Source organism: Cetorhinus maximus, chromosome 30 (assembly GCF_964194155.1).
Source record: "Cetorhinus maximus chromosome 30, sCetMax3.hap1.1, whole genome shotgun sequence".
Taxonomy (NCBI): domain Eukaryota; kingdom Metazoa; phylum Chordata; class Chondrichthyes; order Lamniformes; family Cetorhinidae; genus Cetorhinus; species Cetorhinus maximus.
The window spans coordinates 11,416,127-11,438,174 of NC_135908.1; the positions used below are offsets into that span (position 1 = coordinate 11,416,127).

At 44.5% G+C, this 22,048-nt stretch overlaps 1 protein-coding gene across 2 annotated transcripts in view; it reads left to right on the forward strand.

Moving 5' to 3' along the window:
* Positions 1-22,048, forward strand: part of lrrc49 (leucine rich repeat containing 49) — a 232,231-nt gene that overhangs the window by 86,146 nt on the left and 124,037 nt on the right. For both annotated transcript variants that reach the window (XM_078532455.1, XM_078532456.1), the window contains one exon: positions 14,620-14,767. In XM_078532455.1, the coding sequence (XP_078388581.1) occupies positions 14,620-14,767 (148 nt within the window). The remainder of the gene's footprint in view (positions 1-14,619; positions 14,768-22,048) is intronic.

Sequence of the window (22,048 nt, forward strand, 5' to 3'; positions counted from 1 at the left end):
ATCTGTCAGATGATCGGCCCTGAGATCAGCTCCAACAGTGTGGGTGGTCACCTCATGCCAGTGGTGCTGAAGGTCACAGTGGCCCTCAACTTCTATGCCTCCGGCTCTTTCCAGGGGTCGGTGGGTGATCTGTGTGGAGTCTCCCAATCAGCTGTCCACAGTTGTGTCAAGCTGGTGACAGATGCTCTGTTCAGCCATGCATTGACTTTCATTCACTACCGCATGGACGAGGCCTGCCAGGCAGAGCGAGCCAGAGGCTTTCCCATGATTGCTGGGTTCCCCTGCATCCAGGCTGCAATCGACTGCACACATGTGGCCATCAAGGCGCCAGCGGGTCAGCCTTTGTCAATAGGAAGGGCTTCCACTCCATGAATGTGCAGATAGTGTGTGACCATAGGATGCAGATTCTGCAAGTCTGTGCAAGGTACCCAGGCAGCTCCCATGATGCTTACATCCTGAGACACTCCCAGGTGCCGAGGTTCCCCAGTGCTCCAGCCCGGCTGGACAAATAGCTGCTGGGCAACAAGGGCTATCCCCTCAAAATGGGCCTCATGACGGGACTGAAGGAACGGTTGCTAAATTTGTTGATGACACAAAGATAGGTAGGAAAATAAATTGTGAAGAGGACGCATGGAGGCTACAAACTGACATTGATAAGTTAAGTGAGTGGGCAAAGATCTGGAAAATGGAGTATAATGTGGGCAAATGTGAAATCGTTCATTTTGGCAGGAAAAATAAAAAAGAACCTTATTATCTAAATGGTGAGCGGTTGCAGAGCTCTGAGATTCAGAGGGATTTGTGCGTCCTCGTGCACGAATCACAAAACGTTAGTATGCAGGTATAGTAGGTAATTAGGAAAACTAATAGAACGTTATCATTTACTGTGAGGGGAATTGATTATAAAAGTAGGGAGGTTATGCTTCAGTTGTACAGGTCATTGGTGAGACCACATCTGGTGTATTGTGTACAGTACTGGTCTCCTTATTTAAAGGAAGATGTAAATGCATTAGAAGCAGTTCAGAGAAGCTTTACTAGACTAATACCAGGAATGGGCGGGTTGTCTTGTGACATCTTGTCTCATCGACAGGTTAGGCTTGTGTCCACTGGAATTTAGAAGAGTAAGAAGCAACTTAATTGAAACCTGAGGGGTCTTGACAGGTTGGATGTGGAGAGGATGTTTCCTCTTGTGGGAGAATCTAGAACTAGGGGTCACTGTTTAAAAATAAGGGGTCGTCCACTTAAGCCATAGAGGAGGAGAAATTTTTTCTCTCAGTGGGTCCTGAGTCTTTGGAATGCCCTTCCTCGAAAGGCGGTGGAAGCAGAGCCTTTGAATATTTTTAAGGCAGAGCTAGATAGATCCTTGATTAACAAAGGGGTGAAAGGTTATTGGGGGTAGTCAGAAATGTGAGGTTGAGGTACAATCAGATCCGCCTTAACCTTATTGAATGGCGGAATAGGCTCAAAGGACCGAGTGGCCTACTCTTGCTCCTAATTCGTATGTTCGTGTGGTCTCTTCTAGACTTCAGGAGGGCATTTTGAAAAGAATGAGAATCGTAGTTTAAACTAAATGGTACAATTTTAAAGGGTGTGCAGGAAACAGAGAGACCTGATGGTGTATGTATAAAAACCTTTGAAGATGGCTAGGCAAATTGAGAAGGCTGTTTAAAAAAAAATGACCTCCTTGGCTTTATTAATCGAGGAATAGAGAACAAAAGCAGGGAAGTTACGCTAAATCTTCATGAAATGCTGGTTAAGCATTAGCTGAAGAATTGTTTTCAAATCTAGGCACCTCATTTTAGGAAGAATATTAGGCCCTGGAGAGGGCGCAGAAGAGACCTATTAGAATGGTACCAGGGATGAAGGACATGAGTCATGTGGAGTGATTGACAAAGCTGTTCTGCTTCGAGCATGGAAGATTAAGAGAAGATTTGACAGAGGTGTTCAAAATCATGAATGCATATAATGAAGGATCGACAACAGAGAACACAGATTTAGGGCAATTGGCAACATCAGGCGACATGAAAAGCATTTTTTTATGTAACGAGTTGTTATGATCTGAAGTACTGCCTGAAAGGGTGGTGGAGTTCAATAGTAACTTTCAAATGTGAATGGACAAAGAATATAGGACTATGAAGAAAGAGCATGAGAGTAAGACTAATTGGATAGCGTTACCACAGAGCTAGCACAGGTATGATGGGCTGAATGACCTTCTGTACTGTATCATTCTATGATTTTCTAACATATTTTAAAACTTTGGGAGTGAAGCCTCCCCAGTGACATAGTGAGTTTATCCATAATGCCAGGTCAGTTCCCATTCAGTGTTGTGTGAGCTGATCTTAGTTAGGGCAATGTCAGAATTAACCTAGCTCCCTGGGGATTAGGAGGGGATAAACAACAGGAGTTTTTACACCTAATATGTCTCTAGTGATCCTTCCTGGAACAGCACGTGCGGACATTAGATGAGGATCAGATTGGGCTTGGCTGATCAAGATTAAACGGCTAGTCAGTACTCATTGTCAAACCTCATGCATAATGACTACTTAGACAAGATATTAGAAACAAAGGGTTGGATTTTCCGGCCTGAAATTCCTGCCAAAGCCAGTGGACCTTCGGCTGGTCTGTCAAATTTTCTAAGATAAAAGCAAAAAACAGCGGATGCTGGAAATCCAAAACAAAAACAAAAATAAAAATACCTGGAAAAACTCAGCAGGTCTGACAGCATCTGTGGAGAGGAACACAGTTAACGTTTTGAGTCCGTATGACTCTTCAACAGAACTAATGAAAAATAGAAGAGAGGTGAGATATAAACTGGTTTAAGGAGGGGTGGGACAAGTAGAGCTGGATAGAGGGCCAGTGATAGGTGGAGATTGCCAAAAGATGTCATAGACAAAAGGTCAAAGAGGTGTTGACGGTGGTGATATTAGCTAAGAAATGTGCTAATAGTTGACATTAAGGGTAGAAAGCAGGACGAGCAAGGTACAGATAGCCCTAGTGGAGGTGGGGTGTGGGGAAGGGATCGAAATAGGCTAAAAGATAGAGATAAAACAATGGATGGAAATACATTTAAAAATAATGGAAATAGGTGGGAAAAGAAAAATCTATATAAATTATTGGAAAAAAGGGGGATCGGAAAGGGGGTGGGGATGGAGGAGAGATTTCATGATCTAAAGTTGTTGAACTCAATATTCAGTCAGGAAGGCTGTAAAGTGCTGAGTCGGAAGATGAGGTGCTGTTCCTCCAGTTTGCGTTGAGCTTCACTGGAACATTGCAGCAGGCCAAGGACGGACATGTGGGTATGAGAGCAGGGTGGAGTGTTGAAATGGCAGGCGACAGGGAGGTCTGGGTCATGCTTGCGAACAGACCGAAGGTGTTCCGCAAAGCGGTCACCCAGTCTGCGTTTGTAGAGGAATTCCTCCAGTGTAGAGGAAACCGCATTGGGAGCAGCGAATGCAGTAGACTAAATTGAGGGAAGTGCAAGTGAAATGCTGCTTCACTTGAAAGGAGTGTTTGGGCCCTTGGACGCTGAGGAGAGGGGAAGTAAAGTATTGCACCTTCTGTGGTTGCATGGGAAGGTGCCGTGGGAGGGGGTTGAGGTGTAGGAGGTGATGGAGGAGTGGACCAGGGTGTCCCGGAGAGAACAATCCCTGCGGAATGCCGCCAGGGGGAGTGGAGGGAAGATGTGTTTGGTGGTGGCATCATGCTGGAGTTGGCAGAAATGGCGAAGGCTGGTGGGGTGATAAGCGAGGACAAGGGGTCCCTATCGTGGTTCTGGGAGGGAGAGGAAGATGTGAGGGCGGATGCGCAGGAGATGGGCCGGACATGGTTGAGGGCTCTGTCAACCACCGTGGGTGGAAAACCTCGGTTAAGGAAGAAGGAAGACATGTTAGAGGAACTGTTTTTGAAAGTGGCATCATCAGAACAGATGCGACGGAGGCGAAGGAACTGAGAGAATGGGATGGAGTCCTTACAGGAAGCGGGGTGTGAGAAGCTGTATTCAAGGTAGCTGTGGGAGTCGGTAGGCTTGTAATGAATATTGGTGGACAATCTATCATCAGAAATTGAGACAGAGAGGTCAAGGAAGGGAAGGGAAGTGTCAGAGATGGACCATGTGAAAATGATGGAGGGGTGAAAATTGGAAGCATCTTGTTGGGTCTTTCGTTCAGAAGGTGAGGAGAGGTTAGAGGTGGTGGGGTGGTTGCTGTGGTCAAAGCCAGAGGAGGCTATAGATTTCCTGGTGCTGGCTGGAGAAACACTCCTGTTTGGGCCACTTTTGACCGTGCTCCTCTTCTCATTATCTTTGCTTGTCTAATATGCTGATGTTACCAGTGAAAATTGCATTCAGGTCCTGGTGACCTTATCAATACTTGACATGCACATGTAAAGGATCCTGCCAGTCCTTGCTATCTGCTCCAGAGAGGGGGAGGTGGAGGCATGAAGGGGAGGCGGTGGCATAGTGGTATTGTTGCTGGACTAGTAATCCAGAGACCCAAGTTAATGCTCTGGGGACCAGGGTTCAAATCCCACCATGGTAGATGGTGAAATTTGAATTCAATAAAAATCTAGAATTAAATGTCCACTGATGACCATGAAACCATTGTCGATTGTCGTAACAACCCACTAATTCACTGGTTCACTAAGGGAGAGAGATGTGCCGTCCTAACCTGGTCTGGCCTACATGTCCTCCCTACTCACAGCAATAAGATTGACTCTTAAATGCCCTCTGAAATGGCCTAGCAAACCACTCAGTTGTATTAATCTGCTAAAATGTTTAAAAGGAATGGAACCGGGTGGACCACCCAACTTTGACTTAGGCACCAGAAACGACAGTGGCAAACTCATCCCTGTCAACCCTGCAAAAACCTCCTTACTAAGATCTGGGGAATAGTGCCAAAATTGAGAGAGCTGTCCCACAGACTAGTCAAGCAGCAGCCTGACATAGTCATACTCACAGAATCGTGCCTTACAGACACAACCATCACCATCCCTTGGTATGTCCTGTCTCACCGGCTGGACAGATCCAGCAGAAGTGGCAGCACAGTGGTGTACAATCAAGAGGGGGTTGCCCTGGGAGTCCTCAACATCGACTCCGGATCACATGAAGTCTCATGGCATCAGGTCAAACATGGGCAAGAAAACCTCCTGCTGATTACCATGTACCCACCCCCTCCTCAGCTGATGGATCAGTCCTCCACCATGTTGAACACCACTTGGAGGAAGCACTGAGGATAGCAAGGGTGCAGAACGTACTCTGGGTGCAGGACTTCAATGTCCACCTAGAGTGGCTCAGTAGCACAACTACTGACCGAGTTGGCCGAGTCCTAAAGGACATAGCTGCTAGACTGGGCCTGCGGCAGGTGGTGAGGGAACCAACAAGAGGGAAAAACGTACTTGACCTCATCCTCATCAACCTGCCTGCAGCAGATGCATCTGTCCATGACGCTATCGTTAGGAGTGAACATCTTGTGCACCTCACAGTCCTTGTGGAAACGAAGTCCTGTCTTCACATCAAGGATACCCTCCATCTGTGGCACTACCAGCATGCTAAATGGGTTGGATTTCAAACAGATCTAGCAACTCAAGACTGGGCAACCATGAGGTGCTGTGGGCTATCAGCCACAGCAGGACCGTACTCAAACACAATCTGTAACTTCATGGCCTGGCATGTCTCCCATTCTACCATTACCATCAAGCCAGGGGATCAATCCTGGTTCAACAAAGAGTGCAGGAGGGCATGCCAGGAGCAGTACTAGGCATACCTAAAAATCAGGTGTCAACCTCATAAAACTACAACATAGACTCCTTGCTTGCCAAACAGCATAAGCAGCAAGTTAGACAGAGCTAAGCAATTCCACAACCAACGGATTAGATCTAAGCTCTGCAGTCCTGCCCACATCCAGTCGGAATGGATGCTGGAACATTGTCAGGGCCTATAGCCTTTGCATTATCCAGTACCTTCAGGCAGTTCCTTGATATCATGTGGACTGAATCGAATTAGATGAAGACTGGCATCTGTGATGCTGGGAACCTCTGGAGGAGGCCGAGATGCATCATCCACTTGGCACTTCTGGCTGAAGTTTGTAGCAAATGGGCTCCCCCATCATTGAGGATGGGGATGTTTGTGGAGCCTCCTCCTGCAGTGAGTTGTTTAATTGTCCACCACCATTACAACTGGATGGGCAGGACTGCAGGGCCTAGATCTGATCCTTTGGTTGTGCAATTGCTTAGCCCTGCCTATCACTTGCTGCTTATGCTGTTCGGCATGCAAGTAGCCCTGTGTTTTATTACCTCACCAGGTTGACACCTCATTTTTCGGTATGCCTGGTGCTGCTCCTGGCATGTCCTTTTGCACTCTTCATTGAACCAGGGTTGACCCCTTGGCTTGATGGTAATGGTAGAGTGGGGGATATGCCAGGCCGTGAGGTTACAGATTGTGTTCGAGTACAATTCTGCAGCTGCTGATGGCCCACAACGCCTCATGGATGCCCAATCTTGTGTTGCTAGACCTGTTCGAAATCTACCCCATTTAGCACGTTGGTAGTGCCACACAACACGATGGAGGGTATCTTTAATGTGAAGGTGGGACTTTGTCTCCACAATGACTGTGTGGTGGTAACTCCTACTGATACTGTCATGGACAGATGCATACGAGGCAGGCGGGTTGGTGAGGATGAGGACAGGCATGTTTTTCCCTCTTGTTGGTTCCCTCACCACCTGCTGCAGAATCACAGAGTGCAGAAGAGGCCCTTCGGCCCATCGAGTCTGCACCAACACGTGAGAAACACCTGACCTGCCTACCTAATCCCATTTACCAGCACTTGGCCCAAAGCTTTGAATATTATGGCGTGCCAAGTGCAGACCCAATCCAGCAGCCATGTCCTTTAGGACGCGGCCAGCTAGGTCAGTGTTGGTGCTACCGAACCACTCTGGGTGATGGACATTGAAGTCCCCCACCCAGAGTACATTCTGTGCCCTTGCCACCCTCAGCGCTTCCTCTAAGTGGTGTTCAACATGGAGGAACAATGTTTCATCAGCTGAGGGAGGGTGGTACGTGGTAATTAGCAGGAGTTGTCCATGCCCATGCTTGACCTGATGCCATGAGATTTCATGGGATCTGGAGTTGATGTTGAGGATTCCCAGGGCAACTCCCTCCTGACTGTATACCACTGTGCCACCACCTCTGCTGGGCCTGTCCTGCCGGTGGGACAGGACATTACCTGTAAGGTATGATTCCGTGAGTAGGACTATGTCAGGCTGTTGCTTGACTAGTCTGTGAGGTAGCCGTCCCAATTTTGGCAGTAGCCCCTAGATGTTCGTAAGGAGGACTTTGCAGGGTCGACAGGGCTGAGTTTAACATTGTCATTTCCAGTGCCTAGGTCAATGCTGGGTGGTCTGCCTGGTTTCATTCCTTTTTTGAGAATTTTTAGCAGTTTGATAGAACTGAGTGGCTTGCTAGGCCATTTCAGAGGGCATTTAGGAGTCAACCACATTGCTGTGGGTCTGGAGTCATGTGTAGGCCAGACCAGGTAAGGACAGCAGATTTCTTTCTCCAAAGGACATTAGTGAACCAGATGGGTTTTTATAATAATCGACAATGGTTTCATGGTCATCATTTGACTTTAAATTCCAGATTTTTATTGAATTCAAATTCCACCATCTGCCATGGTGGGATTCGAACCTGTGTCCCCAGAGCCTGGGTCTCTGGATTACTAGTCGATAGCGACAAAGCACTGTGTCATCGCCCCCTCCTGGAGCACTTCAAGAACTCACCAAGTCTGCTTAGGTAGCATCTTCCAAATCCATGACCACTACCATGTAGAAAGAGAAGGGCAGCAGACACAAGGGAACACCATCTGGAAGTTCCCGTCCACCCAACTCACCATCCGGACTTGGAAATATATCGTCGTTCCTTCACTGTCGCTGGGTCAAATTCCTGGAACTCCCTCCCTTACAGCACTGTGGGTGTTCCTCCACCACACGGACTGCAGTGGTTCAAGAAGGCAGCTCACATCCTTTCTCAAGGGTAATTAATGCTGGGCTAGCCAGCGATGCCCACACCCCATGAATGAATAAATGAAGGTTCAGAATTGAAACAGCGGAATCGTGGCATCTTTCTGGTGGTGAATAGCCGAATGATTTTAACTGCCCACCTCCTGATTTCTATTAAGCGGATGGATATTAAATTATCCCCATAGTTTCCCGCCAGTCCAAGTAATAGCACAATCAGCTGGAGAAGTAAATGGAGGAAATAATGTTTCAAACTAAATTAGCTGCATATTTCTATCCCTATTTTCATTGCATTCAGTAGTGCTTTATCTCCCCTCTCTCTCCACAGTGACAGATACACTAAAGTCAGGATTTTTATTTTAAGTCCACTGTAATAAAACCTGTTTTCAACCCATAAAAGCACTCCTGACCTTTGGCTGACCGTAGCTTTTAATGAATAAAAAAAAATGAAACCAGGACCTCGTCCAATTGTTCTCTACATGATATAGAGAAGAGGCTGCATACAGGCTGGTGCGTTTTAAATGACGGAAATGAAATGTACACCAGGCTGTCAAATGAAAGAAGGAATTCACAACCCTGCAAGCTTTGATTTGTCTGTTTACAAAGCACACAGTATTACAACACAGTTTACAAATAAACTGGTAGCCATCTTAATTGCCTATCTCTGAGCAACTCCATTAAACCCTGTAGAGCTTTTCTTTTTATGCTTATTATGGATCAGTTTTGTTGGATTACAGTTTTCTCCATGAGACATTCATTTAGCTCTGCTGGAGTGTGGCATCAGCAGCATAAAGTTCTAGAAGCATGTATAAGCATACCTGTACAGTTTCCATTTTTATGTTGTCCTGACCTTCATAGGCTTAAAAGTGTTTTATTGAATGTATTTAAAAGAATAGAGAACTTTAAAAATAGCTTGAAATAGCTTGAAAGAGCCGGGGAGGGGGAAGAAAATTATAGGAACATTTCTTTGCGACACAGTAGTTTAGCCTCTGTCCTTTAACCTCTGAGACCTGGTTTCAAATCCAGCACAGGTCATCTAGTAACAGGAGTGGGCCCCATGAGGCCCAATTCATTGAGATTGTGGCTAATCTGATGGCTCTGTGTAACATGCACTTTCGCAGTTTTCATCAAGTTCTTACTGGGCATGGGCTCACAGCATAAAACTGCCCCTAATGTTGCAATAAATGGCAATTTTACTGAAAGATACTTCTATTGGAAAAAGGAGAAAATGCCATACTGGTGTAGCAGGGGAGCAGTTCTGGAACTGGAGCTGGCAAAGTGTTGGAATAGAATGGAAGCTTGAATTGGCATCTATCTGTGCTATGCAGACTGAGATTGTAATTGATGACAAGCAGGAAGGGCTCTGCACTAATGGGATGATACCAGAAGCTGAAAAGTATACTATCATTAGAGACAAGATCCTTGATGAGGAAAGGTGCATTGATATACATTGCATGCCTTTTCCAAATATGAAATTATATTGCACCAAAATAACATGCTTTCAGCTGTTTAGTCAGCCTTGGCTCAGAGGTAATCCACTTCTTTCTGAGTCAGAAGCCTGGAAGTGTGGTGGAGGCAAGTTGAATCGAGGCATTCTAGAGGGAATTAGATGATTATTTAAATAGAAACAACGTGCAAGGGTTACGGTGAAAATGCAGGAGAATGGCACTAAGTCATAATGCTCATTTGGAGAGCCAGTGCAGACATGATGGGCTGAATGGCCTCTTGCGTCATAACTATTCTGTGATTCTATTTCTCTGGTTCTTTTGACTGTTGCTATTCATAGTTGCAAAACCTCCCCTTCTATCCCCCTTACTGTATACTGTAACAGCACTGTGGGTGTACCTACACCACATGGACTGCAGCGGTTCAAGAAGGCAGCTCACCACCACCTTCTCAAGGGCAACGAGGGATGGGCAATAAATGCTGGCCCAGCCAATGAAGCAAATGACACGTGAATGAATTTAATAAAAAATTTCCTCTGATACCTGTTGGTCTCAGTCTTGAAAGTTCCAGGTGACCCACCACACCTGTAGCCTTTTGGAGGAGCATGTTCCAGATTTCCACTAATCTTTGTGGTGGAAGAAGTTCTTCCTCTATTTAGTCCCAAATGGCTTAATTCTAATATTAAGATTGTTTTGAATTTCCCCATCAGAGAAAATGGTTTCTCTGTACTGTATTAGATACTTTATCATTTTAAACACCTAAATTAGATCACCACAATTAATACAAGTTGGAGCCTGGGTATTCTGTGGCAAGTGGCTCACCTTCAAGATCCCCAAAGTGTTTCCACCTGTTTCCACCTCCAGGGCTATGGGCCAAGCGCTGGAAAATGGGATTAGTGTTATCAGATCCTTGTTGACCGGCGCAGACACGATGGGCCGAATGGCCTCCTGTGCTGTAAACGTCTATGAGTCTGTTCTGCCAGGCAGAAGACAGGAGTGTGATGATATTCTATCCACGTGACCAAATGAGTGCAGCATCAACAGCACTCAAGAAGCTTGACATAATCCCATTTGACTGGCACCCCATCCACTAGCTTAAACATACAATCCCTCCACCACTGGTGCACTTTGGCTACCGTGTGTCCTGTCTACATGATGCACTGCAGCAATTCACCCAGGCTTCTTCACAGCACTCCTGAACTTCTACCATCCAGAAGAACGAGGGAAACCGGTACATAGAAACACCATCATCTTCAAGTTTCTCTCCCAAGTCAAACACACTTGTAATTTGGAAATTTATCAGATGTTTCTTCATTGCTGTTGTAAATTTTATATGTTTAATAATTTATATTTAATATAAATTTCTTGCTTGCCAAAGATAGCTTTTGCTCTTACAAGTACAGACATGCCATTGAATTCATTTGTTCCAGAAACAAGGGTGGAAAGTAACTGTACAAGTTTCCTTCTGAGTGAGAGAGAGATCTGCCCTTTAACAAGGTGCTGGATTCGTGGTGCTTTGTTCTGCAGGAGACTGACTTTAATTTGGAAGTCCGATTATTGGTTGTGTGAAGTGGAGAGATTAGATGAAACCGTTATTATGTAAATGGCCACAATGTTGAATTAATGCAATGTAACAGAGGAAATTTAAAAAAAAATTCATTTACGTGACATTTGCTTCACTGGCTGGGCCAGCATTTATTGCTCATCCCTCGTTGCCCTTGAGAAGGTGGTGAGCTGCCTTCTTGAACTGCTGCAGTCCATGTAGTATAGATACACCCACAGTGCTGTTAGGAAGGGAGCTCCAGGATTTTGACCCAGCGACAGTAAAGGAATGGCGATATATTTCCAAGTCAGGACGGTGAGTGACTTGGAGGGGAACTTCCAGGTGGTGGTGTTCCCATCTATCTGCTGCCCTTGCCCATCTAGATGGTAGTGGTCATGGGTTTGGAAGGTGCTGTCGAAGGAGCCTTGGTGAATTCCTGCAGTGCATCTTGTAGATGGTGCACACTGCTGCTACTGTGCGTCGGTTGTGGAGGGAGTGAATGTTTGTGGATGTGGTACCAATCAAGCGGGCTGCTTTGCCCTGGACAGTGTCAAGCTTCTTGAGTGTTGTGAGAGCTGCACTCATCCAGGCAAGTGGGGAGTATTCCATCACAATAGATAGGAATAGATATGTCAGGTAGTAAGGAGAGTCGAGGATGAAGGAAACAGTGAGAGGTTGAAGGCAATTTTAACTCATGAACTGGTGTTGGCTGCCCCTTACCCCACTAAACACTTCAAGGTGGCAATCGATGCCAGTGACTTGGGTGTGGGTGTGGTTTTATTACAAGATGATGAATCAGGAATAGAAAAGCCAATGGGATACTTTTCTAAAAGGTTAAATCAGCATCAAAAAAGATATTCTACCATAGAAAAGGAAACCCTGGGATTGTTACTGGCTCTAAAACATTTTGAGAAATATGTCCATCATGGCTGCAAAGAAACCCTAATATATACTGACCTAATCCTCTGGCCTTCATAGAAAAGTTTAAGGCTCAGAATGCCAGACTGTTTTGATGGAGTTTATTACGAGACCCGTATAACTTGAAGGATGTCTATTTTGCTGGAAAAGATAATGTAATTGCTGATGCATTATCCAGAATGTATATTTTTGTTAGTATAATATAGAAATAAAAGATCAGAACTTTTACACAAATTCTATATAAGGAGTGAGTGACTTTTGCCTTGTAGATGGTGGATAGGTTTTGGGGAGCCAGGAAGTGAGTTAGTCATCACAAGATTCCTACCCTCTGACCTGCTCTTGTAGCCACAGTATTTATATGGCTAGTCCAATTCAGTTTCTGGTCAATGGTAACCTCCAGGATGTTGATAGTGGGGAATTCAGTGATGGTAATGCTATTGAATGTCATAGGGTGAGGGTTAGATTCTCTCTTCTTGAAGATGGTCATTGCCTGGCACTTGTGTGGCATGAATGTTACTTGCCACTTGTCAGCCCAAGCCTGGATATCGACCAGGTCTTGACTGCGTTTGGACATGGACTACTTCAGTATCTGAGGAGTATCGAATGGTGCTGAACATTGCGCAATCATCAGCGAACATGCCCACTTCTGACCTTTTGATGGAAGGAAGGTCATTGATGAAGCAGCTGAAGATGTTTGGGCCAGGGACACTACCCTGAGGAACTCCTGCAGTGATGTCCTGGAGCTGAGATGACTGACCTCCAACAACCACAACCATCTTCCTTTGTGCTAGGTAAGAATCCAACCAGCGGAGAGTTTTCCCCTGATTCCCATTGACTCCAGTTTTGCTAGGGCTCCTTGATGCCACACTTGGTCAAATGCGGCCTTGATATCAAGGGCAGTCACTCTCACCTCACCTTGGGAGTTCAGCTCTTTTGTCCATGTTTGAACCAGGGTTGTAATGAGGTCAGGAGCTGAGTGGCCCTGGCGGAACCCAAACTGGGCACCAGTGAGCAGGTTATTGCTAAGCAAGTGCCACTTGATAGCATTGTTGATGACCCCTTCCGTTACTTTATTGATGGTTGAGAGTAGACAGATGGGGCGGTAATTGGGCTGGTTGGATTTGTCCTGCATTTTGTGTACAGGACATACCTGGTCAATTTTCCATATAGCTGGGCTGATGCCAGTGTTGTGGCTGTACTGGAACAGCTTGGCTAGGGGCGCAGCAAGTTCTGGAGCACTAGTCTTCAATACTATTGCCGGAATATTGTCAGGGCCTATAGCCTTTGCACTAACCGGTGCCTTTGGCCGTTTTTTGGTATCACATAGAGTGAATCGAATTGGCTGAAGACTGGCACCTGTGATGCTGGGAACTGCTGGAGGAGGCCGAGATGGATCATCCACTCAGCACTTCTGGCTGAAGATTGTAGCAAATGCTTCAGCCTTATCTCTTGCACTGATGTGCTGGGCTTCCCCATCATTGAGGATGGGGCTGTTTGTGGAACTTCTTCCTTCAGTGAGTTGTTTAATTGTTCACCAGCATTCATGATGGGATGCGGCAGGACTACAGAGCTTCGATCTGATCCGTTGGTTGTGGGATCACTAAGTTCTGTCTATCGTTTGCTGCTTATGTTATTTGGCATGCAAGTAGTCCTGTGTTATAGCTTCACCCGGTTGACACCTCATTTTTAGGTATGCCTGGAGCTGCTCCTGGCTTGCCCTCCTGAACTCTTCATTGAACCAGGGTTGATATCCTGGCTTGATGGTAATGGTAGAGTGGTGGATATGCCAGGCCTTCATGTAACAAATTGTGTTCGAGTATAATTCTGCTGTTGCTGATGTCCCACAGCACCTCATGGGGGTCCAATCTTGAGTTGCTAGATCTGTTCGAAATCTATCCCATTTAGCATGGTGGTAGTGCCACACAACACGATGGAGGGTATCCTCATTGTGAAGGCAGGACTTCGTCTCCACAACGACTGTGCTGTGGCCGCTCCTACCGATACTGTCATGGACAAATGCATCTGCAGCAGGCAGGTTGGTGAGGATGAGGTCAAGTATGTTTTTCCGTCTTGTTGGTTCCTTCACCACCTGCCGCAGACCCAGTCTAGCAGCTATGTCATTTAGGACTCAGCCAGCTTGGTCAGTAGTGGTGCTACTGAGCCACTGCTGGTAATGGACATTGAAGTCCCGCATCCAGAGTACATTCTGCGCCCTTGCCACCCTCAGTGCTTCCTCCAAGTAGTGTTCAACATGGAGGATTCATCAGCTGAGGGAGGGCGGTACGTGGTAATCAGCAGGAGCTTTCCTTTCACATGTTTGTCCTGATGCTATGAGATTTCATGGGGTCCAGAGTCGATGTTGAGGACTCCCAGGGCAACTCCCTCTCGACTGTCTACCACTGTGCCGTCACTTCCGCTGGGTCTGTCCTGCCTGTCGACAGGACATATCCAGGGATGGTGATGGTGGTGTTTGGGACATTACCTGTCAAAAAACTGGAATGACTGCCACTTGCATACAGGTATGCAATGGTAGAGAAATTCTGCTCTTCCTTGATAGTCAGAGTTGTAGACAGTATTTTTTTCTAATCTTTAGAGAAAATTGTAAGTGTTTAATGCATTCCGATTTCATAGAAATTCATTGCTCCTTTCATTGACTTAAACCTCACCTGAAATGGGATCTTCCTAATTGAGTATTTTTTTTAAATGCAGATTTGAGGACATTGCTTGTCTGGCAGACTCTTTATCACTCTCGGAGGTCACCCTGGATGGCAATCCCATAGCTCAGGAGTCATGGTACAAGCATACGATTCTCCGACATATGCTGCAGCTCCGTCAGCTAGATATGAAGAAAATCACAGTGAGTCACTTATCCTGCCTACGTCATTTGGGCTTCGTGCCAGTGTTCATCAAGTTAATTGCACTCAGGTACAATGCTTTAGCGATTGAATATTCTGTTTTTCCAATTCAACCATTAACCTCTTCATGGCTACAATTTTGGGACTTTGGGATTTACCAGTTTGATTGGAGGATAGAAAGCTGATTGAAAAGGAAATTGAAGCACAGCTGTAATATTGATAGTGATAGAGGGTGCAGGATAGGGATCACTAGTACATGACAAAATATTCTACTCAGACTTGGAGCTCGAGCTGAATTTGGTATGAAACTCTTAGTACAGAATAACAATTTCACAATTAGATTTGGCTGCTCCACTGTTGGGGAAGGAAACAGTTATAGGAGTTCAATTGCTAATTATTAGTTAACAATCTAAGTATAGACTCGGGGTCTTTCCCAGAGGTGACATTGTGAAGATGGTGGAGGTGGCGCGGTGGTTGGTGCAGAAAGTGGTGACTGGTGGTCCCAAGCTCGCCCTGGCTGCTGCTAATTACTCTAAACCACGCCTGGCTACCTTCTGGAAATATGCTCAAACTCCTGGAGAAATCCCAGTGGCTGTTGAAAGCTTCGAGGGTCTTGTGGCATCATTTAAGGCCAGGAGTTACGAACAAAAAACTGTAAAGTATGCCCTGAGGAACATGCTTGTGGCCACGGAAATTATAATGTGGTTTTACATTGGCGAGGTCATTGGCCAAAGAAGCCTGATTGGATATAATGTCTGAACTCTACCCAGCATTCCATTGTAAATGAATGAATAATATTTCAAATTAAATAAAGCCATTATTAGGACTTAAAAAAAATAAAAGGGATAACAGATGAGACAAGTTTTGTCTGTGGATATTTTAATGACCAGGAATAAAACTCTATCTGTAGGCGATAAAAGCAAAATATTGCGGATGCTGGAAATCTGAAACAAAAACCTCTGTTTTTCTCTATTGAACTCCAGTAAATTCAATAGCCTTAAACTGGAGCCAGTACAATACTCTACAAATCAATGTGAATCATGGCTTTTTTTCATTTGTTCCTGGGATGTATGTGTCGCTGGTTAAGCCAGCATTTATTGCCCATCCCTAATTGCCCTTGTTCAGAGGGCATTTAAGAGTCAACCACATTATTGTGGGTCTGGAGTCACATGTAGGCCAGCAGATTTCCTTCCCTAACGGACATTAGTGAACGAGATGGGTGCTTACCAAAATCGGCAATGGTTTTGTGGTCACCATCAGACTTAATTCAAGATTTTTTAATTGAATTCAAATTTCACCATCTGTCATGGTGGGATTCGAACCCAGAACATTACCCTGAGTCTCTGGAATACCAGTCCAGTGACAATACCACTATGCCACTGCCTCCCCTATTCCATACTTATTCACTTACTGATGAGAGTCCAGTGAACCCTGACCACTAATTGTGCAACTCACCTTACTGAGGAACTTGAAATGTGTACAGCCCGATTAGCTGTGCTCAGTTCCTCTAGAATTTGGGGTGTCACTGTGTGTGCATATTCATGTGCGTACTGTATTTTGGATGCCTGCTGCCACATGTGAAGATGTGCTCCTAGTTTAAGAAGAAACTGGAGCACCAGTGGGTAGGTGAGCCAATGTCATGATCTGGCCTTGTTTAGCCATTTACTGATCAATCAAGGGCAGTCAGCATGGATTTGTTAGGAAATGTTGTGTCTGATTAACTTCTATTTTTGAGGAGATAACAAAGAAGGTTGATGAAGGAAGTGTATCTGATGTAGTCTACATGGATTTTAGCAAGACTTTTGATAAATTCACACATGGCATTATCGGTCATGACATCATAGGAAAAGTGGCAAATTGGATCCAAGATCGGCTTAATAACAGGAAGCAGAGGGTAATGATTGGGTGCTTTTGTTACTGGAAGGTTGTTTGCAGAGGACTCATTACTACATCCTTTGCTTTTTATGTTATGTATCAATGATTTAGACTTAAATGTAGGGGCAAGATAAGGGCAAACGAATGCAGCTTTTCAACTGAGTGCATACTTGGGAGTTGGTGAGTGGGGGAGTTTGGTCAGGAGGGGAGGGAGGTGTTCCTTTTCTTTTGCTTTTTCTACCCTTTTCATCCTGTAGGAATTGGTTCTTACTCTAATACAGGGAAAGAAGCTAGCTGTTTGGTGAATATCTGGTAAGTGGTTAAGGTCTATTCCAGTCCAAATGTTTAAACTGGTGATAAAGTTAATAAAATGTATAAAAAAGGAAAAGAAATAAGTGACTAATATAATGAAGTAATTAATTAAAACGCGTTAAGGATAACAGGACAGGTGCCAGTGTGATCCAGGTCAATCACGTCTTCAGTAAGTGTTTGTGGCTCAAGGAGCTTCAGCTCAGGGGCATTGAGCTGGAGGCTGAGCTGCAGACACTGTGACACATCAGAGAGAGGGAAAGTTACCTGGATGCTTTGTACCAGGAGGCAGTCACACAGCTCAGGATAGGGTCTTCTGATTTGGTCAGGGACCGGAGAGTGTGACTGCGAGTGAGGCAGGTATGGGGACCCAGAGGACAGGAGCCTCAGCCTTTACAATTGTCGAACAGGTTTGAGGTTCTCTCAGCTTGTTTGGATGAGAGTTGGGGCTGCCAGCTGGATGAGCAAACTGACCATGGCACTTTGGTGCATGAAGCCATTCAAGTGGGGGGAGCAAAAAGGAATGTAGTGGTAGTAGGGGACAGTGCAGTAAGGGTGATTGACACTGTTCTCTGCAGCAAAGAGTGAGTGTCCAGAAGGGGATGCCAGGTGCCAGGGTTTGGGACATCTGCTCAGGGCTGGAGAGCAACTTAGAGTAGGAGGGGGAGGAGCTAGTTGCCTTAGTCCATGTAGGTACTAATGACACAGATAGAACTAGGAAAGAGGTTCTGCATAGAGAGTATGAGGAGTTAGGCATTAAGTTAAAAAGCTGAACCTCAAAGCTAATAATCTATGGATTATTACTTGAGCCATGTGCAAATTGGCATAGGGTACATAAAATTAGAGAGCTGAATACACGGCTCAAAGACTGGTTGTGGGGCAGGTTCTGGTTCGTGGGGCATTGGCACCAGTACTGTGGAAGGTGGGGGCTGTACCATTGGGACGGTCTACTCCTGAACCATGCTGGGACCAGTGTTCTAGCGAGCTGCATAATTAGGGAAGTAGCGAGGGTTTTAAACTAAATAGTAGGGGGAGGGGTGGTTCCGTTAAATAATGATGGCATTAGCACATTAGAGAGAGATGACCTAAGTTCAGGAAACGAGGATATAGAAGCACTTTGGGTGAGATGAGAAATGATAAAGGCAAGAAGTCACTTGAAGGAATGGTGGGATGGGATATAAAGGAAGAAATAAGAGGGGGCTTGTCAGAAAGGTATGGCGATAATCATTGGGGATTATAACCTACATATAGACTGGGAAGATCAGGTGGGCAAAGGTAACCTCGAAGAGGATTTCATAGAATGTTGTCAGGATAGTTTCTTAGAACAGCACGTTCTGGTACCAACCAGAGAGCAAGCTATACTAGATCTGGTATTAATTAATTAATGAATGACCTCATTATGAAGGTGCCCCTAGCTAGCAGCAATCATAATAAGCTTGAATTTTACATTCAGCTTGAGGGAGAGAAGAGTGGGTCCAAGACTATTATTTTAAACATAAATAAGGGCAATTATGAGGGCATAAATGCAAAGCTAGCGAAAGTGAACTGGCAAATGAGGTTAAGGGATAGATGAATAGAGATGCAGTGGCAGATATTTAAGGGGATATTTCAGAATGCACAGAATTGATACATTCCAATGAGAAAGAAAAATTCCGAGGGGAGGACCCACCATTGTCATTAACTAAAAAAGTTAAAGATAGTACCAAGCTTAGAGAAAAGGCATATAATTGTGCAAAGACAGGTGGCAGGTCAGAAGATTGGACAGAATATAAAAAACAGTAAGGAATGACCAACAAATTGATAAGGAAGGAAAAATTAGGGTATGAGAGAAAGCTAGCTTGTAATATAAATACAGATAGTAAGAGTTTCTATAGATATTTAAAAAAGAAAAGTGAGTGTTGGTCCTATAGAAAGTGAGTCTGGGGAATTAATATTGTAAAATAAGGAGATGCCAAATGAATTGAACCAGTATTTTGCACCGGTCTTCTCTATAGAGGATACAAGTAACTTCCCAGAAATAGGTATAAATCGGGAAATGGAAGAAAGGGAGGAACTTGGGAAAAGTACACTCATCAGGGGACTAGTACTGAGAAAATTGTTTGACCTGCAGGCTGACAAGTCCCCAGGTCCTGATGGGCATCATCCTAAGGTATTAGAATAAGTGGCTGCTGAGATAGTTGATGCGTTGGTTTTAATTTTCCAAAATTCCCTAGATTCAGGGAAGGTTCCATTAGATTGAAAAATAGCAAATGTAACTCCTTTATTCAAAAAGGGAGGGAAACAACGAGTAGGAATCTACAGGCCATTTAGCTTAATATCTGTCATAGGGAAAATGCTAGAAGCTAATATTAAAGATGTTATAGCAAGGCACTTGGAAAAATTCAGAGTGATCAGAGTCAGCATGCTTTTGTGAAAAAGAGCTCATGTTTAACCAATTTATTGGAGTGCTTCTTTGTATAAGTAACAAATGCTGTGGATAAAAGGGAACCTGTGGATGTTAGATCTCCAGAAGGCATTTGGTAAGGTGCCACATCAAAAGTTACCTCAGAAGATAAAAGCTCATGGTGTAGGGGGTAACATATTGGCATGGATAGAAGATTGGTTAGCTAACAGAAAACAGAGGGTAGACATAAATGGGTCTTTTTCTGGTTGGCAGGATGTAACGAGCTGTGTGCTTTAGGGACCAGTGCGAGGGCTGTAACTTATTACAATTTATACAAATGACTTGGATGAAGGGACTGAAGGTATGGTTGCTAAATTTGTTGATGATACAAAGGTAGGTAAGGAAGGATGTAAATGCATTGGAAGCAGTTCAGAAGAGATTTACTAAACTAATACCTGGATTGGGCAGTTGATTTATGAGGAAAGTTTGGGCAGACTAGGCTTGTATCCGCTGGAGTTTAAAAGCATAAGAGGCGATTTGATTGAAACATATAAGATCCTGAGGTGTCTTGACAGGGTCGATGTGGAGAAGATGTTTCCTCTTGTGGGAGAATCTAGTACTCGGGGCCACTGTTTAAAAATAAGAGGTTGCCCATTTAGGATGGAGAGGAGAAATTTTTTCTCTCAGAGGGTTGTGAGTTTTTGGAACTCCCTTCCTCAGAAGGTGGTGGAAGCAGAGTTTTTAAATATTATTAAGGCAGAGTTGGATAGATTCTTGATAAGCAAGGGGGTAAAAGGATTTTGGGGGTAGGCAGGAATGTAATGTGGAGTTGAGGTTACAATCAGATCAACCATGATTTTATTGAATGGCAGATCAGTCTTGAGGTGACAAGTGGCCTATTCCTGCTCCTAATTCATATGTTTGTAAATTTTCAGATAATACAAAAGTTGGCTGTGTGGTTGATAGTGAGGAAGAAAGCTGTAGACCATAAAATGGCATCAATGGACTGATCTGGTGGGCAGAAAAGTGGCAAATGGAATTCAATCAGGAGAAGTGTGAAGCATTTCCTTTGAGGAGGGCAAACAAGGCAAAGGAATGCACAATAAATGGGAGGATGCTAAGAAGTGTAGAAGAGCAGAGGCTTTGGAGTGCCTGTCCCATGAATTCATGAACATAACAGAACTAGTAGGTAAGGTGGTTTAGAAGACACATCGGATACTTTTCTTTATGAACAGTGCAGGGAGGATAAGTGCGGCTCCAGCAACAATCAAGCTCGACACTATCCAGGACAAAGCAGCCTGCTTGATTTGCACCTCATCCAACACATTAATTATTCACTCCCCCTACCATCAGCACACAGTAGCATCAGTGTGTACCATCTACAAGTTGCACTGCAGCAACTTGCTGAGACTCCTTTGATAGCATCTTCCAAACCTGCAACCTCTACCACTGAGAAGAAGAGGGTAGCAGATGCATGGGAACACCACAGCCTACAAACTCCCATTGAGTCACACACCATCCTAACTTGGAACTATATCACCGTTCTTTCACTGTCGCTTGGTCAAAATCCTGGAACTCCCTCCCTAACAGGACTGCGGGCGTACATACACCATCACCAGCAGTGGTACAAGAAGGAGGCTGAGAGGAGAGTTAATGGAGGTGTTGACAATGAGGAGCCTCGACAAAGTGGGTAGAAAGGTCCCTAATAGTTGTAATCAGAGAGGTCAGTAGCTCGGGAACAAGGATTTAAAGTAAATTGGTAGAAGGATTAGAGGGAAGTTGAGGAGAAATCTTTTCACCTCGAGGGTGGTGGGGGTCTGGAACTCTCTGCCTGAAAGGCTGGTAGAGGCAGAAATCCTCATGGCATGTAAAAATACTTGAATGTGAACTTGTACTATAATCAAGAGGATATGGTCAAGAGTTAGGAAGTAGGATTAGGCTGGGTAACTCTTTTGGCTAGTACAAACACAGTGGGCTGAATGATTTCCCTTCTGTAAATGTCCTGTGTTTCTAAGTGACATTAGAGCACAGAAATAACATCTTGTGGTTGATATAATAAATTGTATATTTCTTCCTCCACTATTTTTTGTTGGTTATACATTACTTGTGCACACTATTGATTTGGATCAGCTGTTCTGCTAATGTTTGAAGTTAAAAAGAACATTTTTTTTTACATTTTTCACATCTTCTCAAAGCACTTGACAGTAAGTAAATTAGTTTCAAACTGTAGCCACTATTACTGTAGAAAAGTGAGACAACCGATTTATGCAAAGCAATGTACTACAAACCTGACCAGCTAAATTGTTTTGGTGATATTGGTGAGGGATAAATTTTAGCCAGAGCATCAAGAGAACTCTCCTGACTTCCTTGAAATATGGTATGGGAGCTCTAACGCCAACCCAATAAACAGACAACACTTTGGTTTCATGTTTCATGATGATGATTGCATGTTAGACAGTGCAGCACTGCCCCAGGTTAAGGGTAAGGCTGGGGTTTGAACTGATGACCCTCTGACTGGGTTACCAAGTGGTTACTTGGCTTAGTCGCAGCACTTAGGTATCTAGGCTGTGATCATGTGAAATCTAGCCATTGCATTTCTTAATTCTTATTCTAATGTAACAATTATGGACATGAAAAGTTAACCTCTATCACTTTGGAAATTGTGAATTACACTTTTTTGTGAAAAAAGGAGACTTTTTTTTACCAGTTTAGAATT